At 57.5% G+C, this 12,622-nt stretch overlaps 1 protein-coding gene across 1 annotated transcript; it reads left to right on the top strand.

Moving 5' to 3' along the window:
• The first annotated feature begins 1,039 nt into the window (after window positions 1-1,039).
• MPO (myeloperoxidase) lies at window positions 1,040-11,764 on the top strand. Its single transcript, XM_043900880.1, has 13 exons — window positions 1,040-1,158; window positions 1,308-1,401; window positions 1,709-1,884; window positions 2,073-2,196; window positions 2,291-2,420; window positions 2,492-2,698; window positions 3,530-3,848; window positions 5,921-6,081; window positions 8,019-8,274; window positions 8,713-8,883; window positions 9,819-10,056; window positions 10,801-11,015; window positions 11,559-11,764. The coding sequence occupies exons 1-12, from the start codon at window positions 1,083-1,085 to the stop codon at window positions 11,006-11,008; spliced, it is 2,160 nt and encodes a 719-aa protein (XP_043756815.1). The 5' UTR covers window positions 1,040-1,082; the 3' UTR covers window positions 11,009-11,015; window positions 11,559-11,764.
• The last annotated feature ends 858 nt before the right edge of the window (window positions 11,765-12,622 follow it).

Raw genomic sequence — 12,622 nt, 5'->3', positions numbered from 1 at the left:
GTGGTCTGGGGATAGATGGCAAGAGTGAGTGCAGGAGGGTGTCTGGAGGTAGGAGGTGTGGGTAGACCGAACAGGACACGGGGGCCACGGTGGGCATGTGCCCAGCCTGATGAGGGCACAGGAAGGTGTATGAACAGCGTCATGAGTCGTAGGGCACCTTTCCTGCTGGCACTCCCTTTGCCAGCCTTCCTGTGGGTCTGGGCTGCGTCACCCAGCTGACCACTAACCACAGCCAGCTCTGTTCTCTGCTGGTTCCTGAAATCTGGGAGCAGAGGGTGGGGGTGATGGAGACAGTCCCCTACCAAGAGCCAAGAGGAAAGGCGATGAGGAGAGGGACAGAGGAAGTTCCCTTGGTCCTCAGCCCGTAGCCCCCACACTCCTCTTTCTTGTGAAGCTCAACGGTCTCCAGTCAGATTTCCTGTCCCCTTAGCCTGCTCCAAGAATGGGGGGCTGCCCACCACGGTTGGCCACAGGGGCCTGGTTACTGTTGAGCGTGGGGGAACGGTGTCCAGAGGCATATCTGGCCATCATCACCCCAATTTCTGTTTCCCATTATTCCCTGGGCTGTCAGTTCCTAACTTTCATCCCTTGCAAAGGAACCCTAGATACTCAGGTGAACCAGAATTTTGGAGAGGGGGATACAATTTTGCACCCCCAGGGGACAGCACATGGGGAGCTGAGATTCTCCTGAGGTGTGCTAAGCTCAAAGGTTGGAGACGGTTTTCGTCCCTCCTCCACTGCCTGTTTCTCCCTTATGAGGGGGCTGTTTCTGTGCTCCCTGGCCCCAGTGGGGGAGGAGAGAGACTTTCGTCTCCAGGGGCGGGACCCACCTGCCCTGTCCCTCCTCCAGCCTGGAGGACATAAAAGCCCAGATTCAGCTAAGAGGTGATGCCAAAGCCAGGTGGAGCCCTGGAACTTCAGAGGTGGGATCCTAGACTCTGTCTGTAGGCAGAACCCACTGTGGGGGGACTGGGTGAGAAGGAGGGGGCGAGGGGCCTGGGAGGAAGCGGCTGTGGGGCGCTCATCTCCCCAGTGCACTGTGGGCTTTGCACACTTTGTGGGCACGGGGTCTTGTTGCAGGGATGAAGCTGCTCCTGGGCCCGGTGGGACTCCTGGCGGTTCTGATCATGCTCCAGCCCTCGGAGGGTGCCCCTCCAGGTAACGCTTCAGAGAGAAGGGAAAAGGTGGCATGTTGAGGGTAGTTCTGAGTCCCTGGGAATCCTTGCCTCCTTGTAAGCCACCCAGGCTCTGGGGCCCGAAGGGGGCTTTGGGTCCATTCCTGACCTCCTGACCTCTGGTCTGGGCAGCTGGCCCGGGGGAAGTGGAGACCTCGGTGGTGCTGACCTGCATGGAGGAGGCCAAGCGGATAGTGGACAAAGCCTATAAGGAGCGGCGGGAAAGGTGGGGCTTCTGGGTGAGGCTGTCCCCTGCCTTTCAGAGAAGGAACAGGCAGCAGGGAACGCGTGGCTGGAGGTGGGGCCTTCTGCCAGTCAGTCTTGCCGGTCGGTCTTTCTATCTTTGGGTGTGAAAACATCTTCAAGACCATGCCTCCCATGGCCTTGTCTTTGGACTCCCAGCTCCAAACTGTGTTTACAAAGACAAACCTGCTTCCCGGCTCTGGGTCCTTCGAGCCCACAGCTCTGGGCTGGGGCCCTGCAGAACGTCTCCCGCTCTGTTCTCTGGGCTCACCCTTCCCTCCCCCAAGCAGCATCAAGCAGCGGCTTCACAGCGGCTCGGCCAGCCCCATGGAACTCCTGTCCTACTTCAAGCAGCCGGTGGCAGCCACCAGGACTGCTGTGAGGGCAGCTGACTACCTGCACGTGGCCCTCGGCCTGCTGGAGAGGAAGCTGAGGGCCCTGTGGCCAGGCCGCTTCAACGTCACAGGTACAGTTCCCGCTACTACGCCAGCGCCTCAGTCGATCCCTATGGTTCTCCCAACCCCTCCTTCCGGGGGGTATTCTAGCATCCCCACACTATTTCCTCAGACCACATCCCCCAAGCAAGGCTCCCCAGCTGTGGGTAGAAAACAGGGGCTCAGCACCCACTTGCCTTCTACGTTGCCCGGTCCACAGACGTGCTGACCCCGGCCCAGCTGAACCTGCTGTCCAAGACTAGCGGCTGTGCCCACCAGGACCTGGGGGTGACCTGCCCGGAGAAGGACAAGTACCGAACCATCACCGGGCAATGCAACAACAGGTGCGGCCGCTGGGGGCTGGTCCTCGATGGGCGGTGGCTGGAGTCTGGGGACCCTAACTACTGGAGTCAGCACCCTGTATTTCCGCCCCTGCAGGCGCAGCCCCACGCTGGGGGCTTCCAACCGCGCCTTTGTACGCTGGCTGCCGGCGGAGTACGAGGACGGCTTCTCACTGCCCTTCGGCTGGACGCCCGGGGTCAAGCGCAACGGCTTCCCAGTGCCCCTGGTGAGCCCCGGCCGGGCGGAGGGGGAGGAGCCTGGCTGAGACCGCAGCCCCTGACATCCCATGGCCCACAGGCTCGCGCCGTGTCCAACGAGATCGTGCGCTTCCCCACGGAGAAGCTGACTCCGGACCAGGAGCGCTCACTCATGTTCATGCAGTGGGGCCAGCTGCTTGACCATGACCTTGACTTCACCCCTGAACCAGCTGCCCGCGCCTCCTTCCTCACCGGCATCAACTGCGAGATCAGCTGCCTGCAGCAGCCGCCGTGCTTCCCGCTCAAGGTGCTTCCTCCGGACCCACCCTGCAGCCCGCCGGGTCGGGGAGGGGGGCATCATTCCCTAAGGGCGCCCCCCCTCCCTTCCTGCCCAGCTTTCCTTCCCCGGGTCCCAGCAAGCTTGGCCCTGACCACCACCCCCAGCATCTCCCACCCTCCTGGGCTGATGACCTTCCCACTGTCCCTCAAACTTCTGTGTGCAAGCCTTGGGGGGGCTCAGCCGTCTTCACTCCCCACTCGGGGGGCCCCCCACCCCCAGCCCACATCACACAGAGCCTGGTAGTGGGATTGGAGCGGGCCTGAGAGTGGACACGTGCAGAGAAGGTAGCAGGGGAGAGGAGGAAGGAAGGAGGGTCCCAGAGAGAGGCGGACAGAGGCAGACAGGGACTGCAGTGAGAGAGAGACAAAAGGGGGAAGGAAAAGAAGAGGCCACAGGAGACAGCAGACAGAGCGCCAGAGACCCGAGGAGAGAGGAACAGAGTCAGAGGAGAGGAGACAAAGGAGGCTGAGGGGGAGGGTCAGAGGACTGGTCAGCGAGCCTCCAGGGGGTCCAGGTCCCCCATGCATGCCCTCCAGTCACCGCCCCTCCAGCTCAGAGGCGCTCTGCCGGTGGGACCTTAGGCTCATCCCTGGGGGCCTTGAGAAGCCTTCCTGCCAGCTGAGGGGGCCCGAGGGGCGCTGTTTACTGTCCGGGTGACCCGCTCTGGTCCTGGGTTCCAGACTGCTTCCCCGGCGGGAATTCAGGGCCTAAAAAGGTGGGTGGACCAGAGAGAGTGGACCACTCCTGACCTCTGTTCCTGGCCGCGGCGAGCCCGCGGGGCCTCTCTCTGCACCTCAGATCCCACCCAATGACCCCCGCATCAAGAACCAGCAGGACTGCATCCCTTTCTTCCGCTCCAGCCCGGCCTGCACCCAGAGCAACATCACCATCCGCAACCAGATCAACGCGCTCACGTCCTTCGTGGACGCCAGCATGGTCTACGGCAGCGAGGACCCCTTGGCCAGGAGGCTGCGCAACCTGACCAACCAGCTGGGGTTGCTGGCCGTCAACACTCGCTTCCAGGACAACGGCCGGGCCCTGCTGCCCTTCGACACCCTGCACCATGACCCCTGCCTCCTCACTAATCGCTCAGCGAACATCCCCTGCTTCCTGGGAGGTCAGTCACCGGCAGGGCGCCCCCTACTGGAGCCATGGCGAGCCTATTGCAGAGCCCCTTGTGAGATTGCCATTCAGAGAGGCTCCCCTCACCAACTCACAAGATGTGAATCCAGTTGCCTTGGTAACAAGTTGGAAGGAGTCTGAAAGGCAAAACAAAAACAAACCCCCAAAACGACAAGAACAAAAAACCTCAAACCTAAGAAGGAGACTCAGGGATGGCCAAGGCGCCTGGCTCCATCTATCTAGCCCTTTTTCTGTTGCTCCCTTTCCATCTGGGCTCTGCAAGGGGGGAAAGCTGAATCCTCAAGGGACAGGAAACCAAAGGGACAGAGAGCAGGATGGCGCCCTCACCCTCTAGAACAACAGTACCCAATATGGCAGACACTGGGCACACGTGGCTATTTTCATTTATATGTGATTTAGCTTAAATTAAACACAAGCTTGCTCCACTGTGCTAGCTACCTTTCAAGTGCTCATTTCGAGTGTTCAGTAGCCCCACAGGCTAGTGGCTTCTATAGAGGACAGCTCAAAGGTAGAATGTTTTCATCAGTGCAGAATTTCTGTGGGACAAAGCTGCTCCAGAACATCACCACCTACCCACCTCGATTCCCTGTAATAAAAGAGGGTGGGATTTTCGATTTAGACAACTGGCAGTCCTGAGGATAAGGTTGGGGCAGTGATGGTGGCTGTGCCCAGAAATTTTACTTGATACAGTGTTTTTAACTATGAACCCAGCAGCGGGTCTGAGGCCCTTCTCTCTGGCCTCTCTGCCTCTCCTCATGATGGCTGCTGCTGGCTGGGCCCTGGAGAGGAGAATCAAGGTCAGCCCCACTGTGGACTTTTCTGGGCTAGAGGGGAAGGAGCAGTAGTCTTCCGCCTCCACATGGTGTTGAGTCACCTGTCCCTGGCCCGGATGGTGTTGACCTCTTGTCAAGTAATGAGAAGGAAAAGCTACTCTCAGGGAATTTCCTTGCCACTGACTTTTAGAGCTGGGGAGGACTGAACCCAGTGTCTTGCAGAAATGGGCCTGGTCCTGATCGTCCAGAGCAGGGCTAGGGGAGGACTAGAGGGATCAGAGGGTCACTCTTGGTTCTTTTGAACAGTCTCAGGTGTGGCCTTCAAACATCCTGTGCCCTGACGCCCTCTGCCAAGCAGGCTGCAGAGTTAGCATGTAGAAAGGTGGGAATGGCCGCTCTGAGCAGGTGGTAGTGGCTTTCTAGAGTCCTGTGTTAAGAAGGATTCTGAGGTTGCATCAAATTTCTTTTTTTATATTAATTTTTATTTTTGCCTCACTGGGTCTTCAGTGCTTCATTGCCAGGCTCAGGCTTTCTCTAGTTGTGGTGAGTGGGAACTACTCCCCAGTCACAGTGTGGGCGTCTCCCTGTGGCAGCTTCTTTTGTTGTGAAGTTCAGGCTCTAGGGCACGCAGACTTTAGCAGCTGTGGCACACTGGCTTTGTTGCTCCATGGCATGTGGGATCTTCCCAGGCCAGAGATCACACCCATGTCCCCTGCATTGGCAGGCAGACTCTTAACCACTGGACCACCAGGGAAGTCTGCGTCTAATTTTATCACAAGTAAAGGCTGTGATCATGTGCTGTGTCTGACATGGTGGGCAAACAGGGAGAGCCAACATGCATGCTCTTTTTGGCCTTCCCTGAATCAAGAAAATGTCAATGAAGCAGTGCTCATGGATCTCGTGTTTTGTCCCAGGCACTGTGTTAAAGCCCATGTGTTTGTGTGCACGTTGGGTGGGAGGGTCAGATGCAGAAAGGCACAAGCCATGGTCCTTGTCTTCTAGGTGCTAGCAGTCTCAGGTATGGGGAGGTGGCAAGTCTTGTGTCAGATCTGATGCTTAGTAAATGAGCATCTCTGGCCAGTGCTGAAGAGCTGTTATTGTGGACCAGGCAATCAAGGGAGGCCTCCTGGATGGGGTGCAGACTGAGCATAGGGTGAAAAGTTGAGTGGCAATAAGCAGCGTTTGAGGCCTTGGCCCCGGAGGGAGTTTCAGCAGAGCAAGTCCTTTCTGGGAAGGAGGTCTTAGGAATGACAGTAGCTTTTGCTTCCCCAAGGGGACTCCCGTGCGAGTGAGATGCCTGAGCTCACCTCCATGCACACGCTCTTTGTGCGGGAGCACAACCGGCTGGCCACAAAGCTCAGGCGCTTGAACCCCCACTGGAACGGAGAGAGGCTCTATCAGGAAGCCCGAAAGATCGTGGGAGCCATGGTCCAGGTAGGCAGTCCTGGGCATCTGTGATAATACAGGTAGGCAGACTTGGGATGCCAAAGTGCCTCTACTGCATCTTAGCTGTGCAAATTAACCCTCACGAGCTATATGAAAACACCTGGCAGATACTAAGTGCCTGATAAGGGTCACTCGCCTTCATCCCCTCTTTCCCAGGCTTGCTCTCCTTTCTACTGTCTCTCTTACTCTCCTTTCTCCTGTCTACCAGGAATGATACTGACAGGTTTAAACAGGTGGGTCTAAAATGCTTGGCGCAGTGAAAGTGGAAGTTGCTCAGTCGTGTCCGACTCTTTGCGACCCCATGAACTACACAGTCCATGGAATTCTCCAGGCCAGAATACTGGAGTGGGTAGCCTTTCGATTCTCCAGGGGATCTTCCCAACCCAGGGATCGAACCCAGGTTTCCCGTACTGCAGGCGGATTCTTAGCAGCTGACCCACCAGGCATACAGTAGGTATTCAGTAAATTCTTCTCCTTTCCTTCATCACATTGTCACTCTTGGCTCCTTTACACACTCCCTCTTCTTTACGGCTCTATCACAGCTCACCCACTCTCCTTATCCTCGCTTATCCCTGAGGGGTGTTCTCCCAATTTAGGGGGAAATATTTAAATGCTTTATTTATTTATTGGCTGCGCTACTTAGCTTTTGGGATCTTAGTCCCCCAACCAGGGATTGAACCTGTACCCCCTGCAGTGGAAACACAGAGTCCAAACCACTGGACTGCCAGGGGATTTCCTTTCTCCCAAGTTTTGATGCTCCAGCATCCTCATCCTCTCCCAGGTCATGAACATGCACTCGAGTGCACCCTCCACACACACACACACACTGCTTGTTAATACTTCTTAACTTTGGAGTGGAGAGAGTTGCTGGTGCTAGGGTGGCCAGTTTTCCATTGGCACTAAGAACTTAAATGAGATTTGTTTAACTCTGAGAGGAGATTCCAGAGTCTAGAATGTAGAGTGTGTCTGTTCCCTCTCCTCTCTTTTCACTGTGAGAAATCACCTGGGGCGGCCCTTTTCCGTTTTGCCTCCCCTCCGTCTACAGACAGCAGATTGAACCCTCCTGTGAGCCAGGCATTTCGTTGCCTAACTGAGTAATTTCAAGAGAAATGAGATCCAACCCTTGCCCTCAAGGAGCTGGTATGCTAGTTAAGAGAAATGCTGCTGCTGCTGCTGCTGCGTCACTTCAGTCGTGTCCAACACCCAGCGACCCCATGGACTGCAGCCCACAAGGCTCCTCCGTCCATGGTATTCTCCAGGCAAGAGTACTGGAGTGGGTTGCCATTGCCTTCTCCACATAAGAGAAACGAGACAGGAATAACTCAAGGGCAACAGAGCTATGAAAGGACTCACAAAGACTTTTATTTAATTCTCTAAGGCAGAGTGCAGCATAATTACCTGTAATTTACATTTGAGGATCTGGGGCTCAGAGAGGTTAATAACCGGCCTAAGGTCACACAGCAGGCAAGCACTCGAGCCCTGTTTATGCCACTTGGTCCCACTCTGTGGGACCCAGGTCCAGTACTGTGGGAGGCAAATCCTTGGCCTTAGACGAGGGAGGGGAGAAGGCAATGGTACCCCTCTCTAGTACTCTTGCCTGGAAAATGCCATGGATGGAGGAGCCTGGTAGGCTGCGGTCCATGGGGCCGCTAAGAGTTGGACAGACTGAGCGACTTCACTTTCACTTTTCACTTTCACACATTGGAGAAGGAAATGGCAACCCACTCCAAAGTTCTTGCCTGGAGAATCCCAGGGACGGGGGGAGCCTGGTGGGCTGCTGTCTATGGATCACACAGAGTCGGACACGACTGAAGTGACTTAGCAGCAGCAGCAGCAGACGAGGGAGGGATCCCCCCGAGTCAGGAGAAAGTGAAGATCCGCAGGGAGGGTGAGCGGAGAGGCCACTCTGAGTGACTTTCCTTTAGATCATCACTTACAGGGATTACCTGCCCCTGGTGCTGGGGCGGGAGGCCATGCGGAAGTACCTGCCCCCGTACCGCGGCTACAACGACTCGGTGGACCCGCGCATTTCCAACGTCTTCACCAATGCCTTCCGCTACGGCCACACCCTCATCCAACCCTTCATGTTCCGCCTGAACAGCCGATACCAACCCATGCAGCCCAACCCCCGCGTACCGCTCAGCAGGGTCTTTTTTGCCAGCTGGAGGGTTGTGTTCGAAGGTGAGCAAGACCTCGGCCGGGAGTGAGGGAGTGAACTGGCAGCCGAGGGTGGGGCGGGTGTGGACTTGGTCCCAGGGAGCTAGGGTGGAATAAATCTTCTTTCCTTCCGTCCTCGGGGCATCTGATTTCCGGCCTGCTTGCACATGGAACAACAGAGAGTGGGGCAAGATGGCTTACAGGGAGCTGGCTCCTTCCTGTGCGTTGTGATCCTCAGGGACCCAGGAGGCCAGGGGCTGGGAGCATCTGAGCCTGACGAGTTTGAATGGCTTTATCCCCGAGACCGCAGAGCCTCAGTGAGGATCTGCCCACCGGGGGACCTTGGTGCCAGGGGCCACGTGTGCTCAGCGCTGTCCGCCGCTGCCCCCGGGTCCGGCTCGCCGCAGTCTGAGCTCCGATACCGAGCCGGACCCTTCCCCCGGCGTGCTCCTCTTGCTCCAGGTGGCATCGACCCCATCCTGCGCGGCCTCATGGCCACCCCTGCGAAGCTGAACCGCCAGAACCAAATCGCGGTGGATGAGATCCGGGAGCGGCTGTTTGAGCAGGTCATGAGGATTGGGCTGGACCTGCCCGCGCTCAACATGCAGCGCAGCCGCGACCACGGCCTCCCTGGTGAGGGGGCTGCCCGGGCCCCCCAGGTCCCACCCACTTCCCAGTGCATCGCCTGTCCTCTCCAGTGCCCCCAGTTACCGGGGCACCGCTCCCCACCGCCCCCCAACCCTCAGAACCTCGCTCTTAGGATGCGGCCTGAGGTCAGGCCCCTACCTCTCCCTGGGCCCCTCTGCCCCATTTCCAGCACCTTCCATCTCCGTTGTGTTGCTGGAACCCCCCAACTTAGGGCATCACCATAATAACAACAAGCCCCTACTGCCCTGAAAACCTGTCTCCATTCTATTCCATTTTGCTTCATTTTATGTGGATTCTGAGGGGAAGAGATTATTATCATTTCCATTATACTGGTGTGGAGAAGGAAATGGCAACCCACTCCAGTATTCTCACCTGGAGAATCCCATGGACAGAGGAGCCTGGCGGGCTACAGTCCATGGGGTTGCAAGAGTCGGATGCGACTTAGTGACTAAACCACCACCATTTTACTGATGAGGAAGCTAAGACTTGGAGAAATTCTGAACCTGCCCGGCTTCTCCAGCCGAGTCAGGGACAGAGTTGGAATGGGAGCCCAGATCAGCCTACCATCCTGCTGATGCCTGTGCTGTGGGACAGCTGGTATGGGGCTGATCCTTCCAGACACACCGCACCCATCGCGGGTCTGAGATCTCCACAGGGGCAAGGAGATGCTCCTGTTCCTGGACTCAGCAGGAGTGATGATCATTTAGGATTTACCTTAGAGTGGGAAGGGTAGGGGAAGACAGAGAGGCTCCTGGAGAGACCCAACTGCGCCCAGGCTCCCGGGGAGGCCAGAGGATTCCCTGGGGGTTTATAGATGGGTAGCAGCCACTTTGTGTCCTCCTTTCCCGCATGGACTCTGTATGTGGGAGGGTGGCCTTTCTGGGACCCACCCACAACCACCCTCCGCACCTCCCATACAGGGTACAATGCCTGGAGGCGCTTCTGTGGGCTCCCAGTGCCCAACACGGTGGGTGAGCTGGGCACAGTCCTGAGGAACCTGAACCTGGCGAGGAGGCTGATGGCCCTGTACCAGACGCCCAACAACATTGATATCTGGATAGGCGGCGTGGCTGAGCCATTGAACAAAAAAGGCCGTGTGGGCCCACTGCTCGCCTGCCTCATTGGGACCCAGTTCAGGAAGCTCCGCGACGGTGACCGGTGAGGACGGAGGCCCCGCAGCTCTGGGCCTGCCCCTGACCCTCAGGGGGACCCCCAGCTTCCTCCTGCTGGAAAGAGTCCGTGATTTTCCAGTGTGTTCTGGGGAGCCTTAAGGTCATCACTGATGTACCCTGAAGCAGTTGAGGGTACAAAAAGGAGTTATCTGGACCTGTGGTTGTCAAGGAGCGGGGAGAGAAAATGCCACCCTTAGTCACTGTTTCTCCGGGTCCCGGGTGCAGTCACGGGGCCACCAGTCTCCACTGGAAGGTCCCATCTTTGCTTCACCCGGCCACTGCTCCTGTTTTCATTCCACCGTGGGCCTGTCCTCTGTCACACCCAGTTCTCACCTGGCCTGAACTGTGCCTTGGGGAAACTTTTTAACAAGGTGTCCCTCTCTGGGTGGACAAAGGAGACACCACTCCCTAGATCCCGTCTGCCCGCCTGGCTGTAGCCCTGTCCAGGGCGCAGGGTCTCATGGGGGAGTGGGCCCGTCTGTCATTAGAGATGCCTGGAGGTTGCTGGGATGGGAGTGGGTTTGGGGGGGCACCCGGGCAGCTGTGAGTGGGGCTCTATTTGTTTGAATCCCCCCCTCCCTGCCCCGGGCTGCCTGAGGGCCTGGAGCTCTCCTGTGCCATGGTCGCTGTCCGCCGTGGTCCTGTGTCACCCAGGAACAGCTCCAGCCAGTGGGTGTCTTCCAAGCCCAGGAGGGCCTCAGGCACAGTGGCCGTGGGTGTTCCCGTGCAGGTTCTGGTGGCAGAACAACGGCGTGTTCAGCAAGCGGCAGCAGCAGGCCCTGTCCAGGATCTCCTTGCCCCGCATCATCTGTGACAACACAGGCATCACCGTCGTGTCCAAGAACAACATCTTCATGTCCAACAGATTCCCTCGGGACTTTGTCCGCTGCAGTAGGCTCCCGGCATTGGACTTGGCTCCCTGGAGGGAAAAGAACTAGAGGCAGGGTAAGGGGGCAGCGGGGAAGTGAAGGCTGGGCACCTCTGGGCTGGCCGGTTGGGCCCACAGAGCTCTTCCTTCTCTAGGTGAGTCCTCCCTGTTCTGGGTGCCAGCCAAAGACACCACTAACAACTAGACATTCACGTGTGTGTATGTGCACAGTGAATCGAAATTGCATTTTGTGTGTGTTGCATGTGAACATGGGTAGTTTTGTGTGCTGTGTGTACATGAGTGTGTATTTGCTGATACTAGGTGTGTGGAAGGCAGCAGAGTGGATTGGTGAGACGCACAGGCTAAGGAGCCAGACTGCTTGGGTTCAGATCCCGGAGCCTACCAGCTGTGTGACCTTGAACAAGTTCCTCAACCTTGCTAAGCCTGATTTTCCTTTGTAAATAACTGCTGTCATGGCTCCTTAGAGGGTCCGCTTGCATCCTCTAGTATTGGGTTTATTGAGCACTTATTACCTGCCAGGCACTATGGCAGGCATGGGAAACACACAGAAAGAGTCAGACACCATTTCTGCTTACACCTTGACTGTGTCCTGTTAACAGAGGTGAAGCAGCGACCCTGGAGGAGTGACGACCCCGGAGGAGTGGCTGTTAGCAGTTGGGCTGTCCATAGGCTGAGTTATGGGCCCAGGCTCGCCAGGTTCATTCACGGCTCCCCTTTTTCTTCCTTACCCTGTTCTCTTACTTATTCACAGGAGCTGCCTGGAGAGCAGCTTTATACCACTTGTTTATACCTGATGACTATGATAATAAAGCACCGCAGATGAGGATCTTTGTTCTGTGTCTGCAGTGGGGCTGGACCCTCAGCAAGAGGCTTGCTCTGGGCTCTGAACTTGAACCAGAGTGGTCTGGGCCCTTTAAACTGGGGGTGAGGACGGCCAGGCGTTCTCCTTGGGCTGATTCATACAGGGAAGGCCGTCAGTCCTTGGACGCCTAGGAGCCAGGCCAAACTGAGCAGACCCTCTTCCCTCACCTTCCCCAGAGAACGGGAACCGTGGGCACCAAGCCCTTCTGTTGGTGCGCTGCCCCGGGAAGTATCACGCTTGCTACATGCTCGCTACATGCTCGCTCTGCATCAGGCCTGTGCCAAGTGCTGGGAAACGGGGGGCACTCAGGAGAGGCAAGAGCAGGAGGTTGATGGGAAGGTGGTTCCCTCTCCAGGTGGCAAGACACTTGGGGACCCCGTCAGCTGGCCGGGGGGGTCAGAGGCTCCAGGATGGTAGACGCCTTCTCAGTCTTGCTTTCGCGTGGCCGGGTGCCCAGACCAGGACAGCAGGCAGGGCTGAGGGAGGGGAAGGAGCAGACTCCCCTGATGAGTGTGCCTGGAACTCAATCCCTCTGCCTGCCTGGTGAATTCCCTGCTGCCCCTCCCGCCCCATCCCATTCTCTGCCTTCTTCCCACATTTGGGGAGGGGGGCACCCACAGCTGGGGCCTGAAAGGATGCTGGCGTGCCCATGGGCGACCCGGACATTAGCACCTCCCCCAAGCGGGAGAAACCCTGCTCAGCTCCCTCTCACTGAGGACAGGAAGGGACCCCATGGGGTTAAGGGACTCATGAGACCTCCAAGAAGTGGGTCCCAGAGCCAGGGCCGCCCAGGTCTTCCAG

Source organism: Cervus elaphus, chromosome 5 (assembly GCF_910594005.1).
Source record: "Cervus elaphus chromosome 5, mCerEla1.1, whole genome shotgun sequence".
In the NCBI taxonomy this organism is placed as follows: Eukaryota; Metazoa; Chordata; class Mammalia; order Artiodactyla; family Cervidae; genus Cervus; species Cervus elaphus.
The sequence above is the reverse complement of the archived record's forward strand: the minus strand, read 5'-3'. Positions and strand labels throughout refer to the sequence as shown.

Coding starts and splice junctions, on each gene's coding strand:
- MPO (XM_043900880.1), top strand. CDS start 1,083: ATGAAGCTGCTCCTGGGCCCGGTGGGACTCCTGGCGGTTCTGATCATG. Junction 1,159..1,307: donor CTCGGAGGGTGCCCCTCCAG/GTAACGCTTCAG, acceptor TGGTCTGGGCAG/CTGGCCCGGGGGAAGTGGAG. Junction 1,402..1,708: donor TATAAGGAGCGGCGGGAAAG/GTGGGGCTTCTG, acceptor TCCCCCAAGCAG/CATCAAGCAGCGGCTTCACA.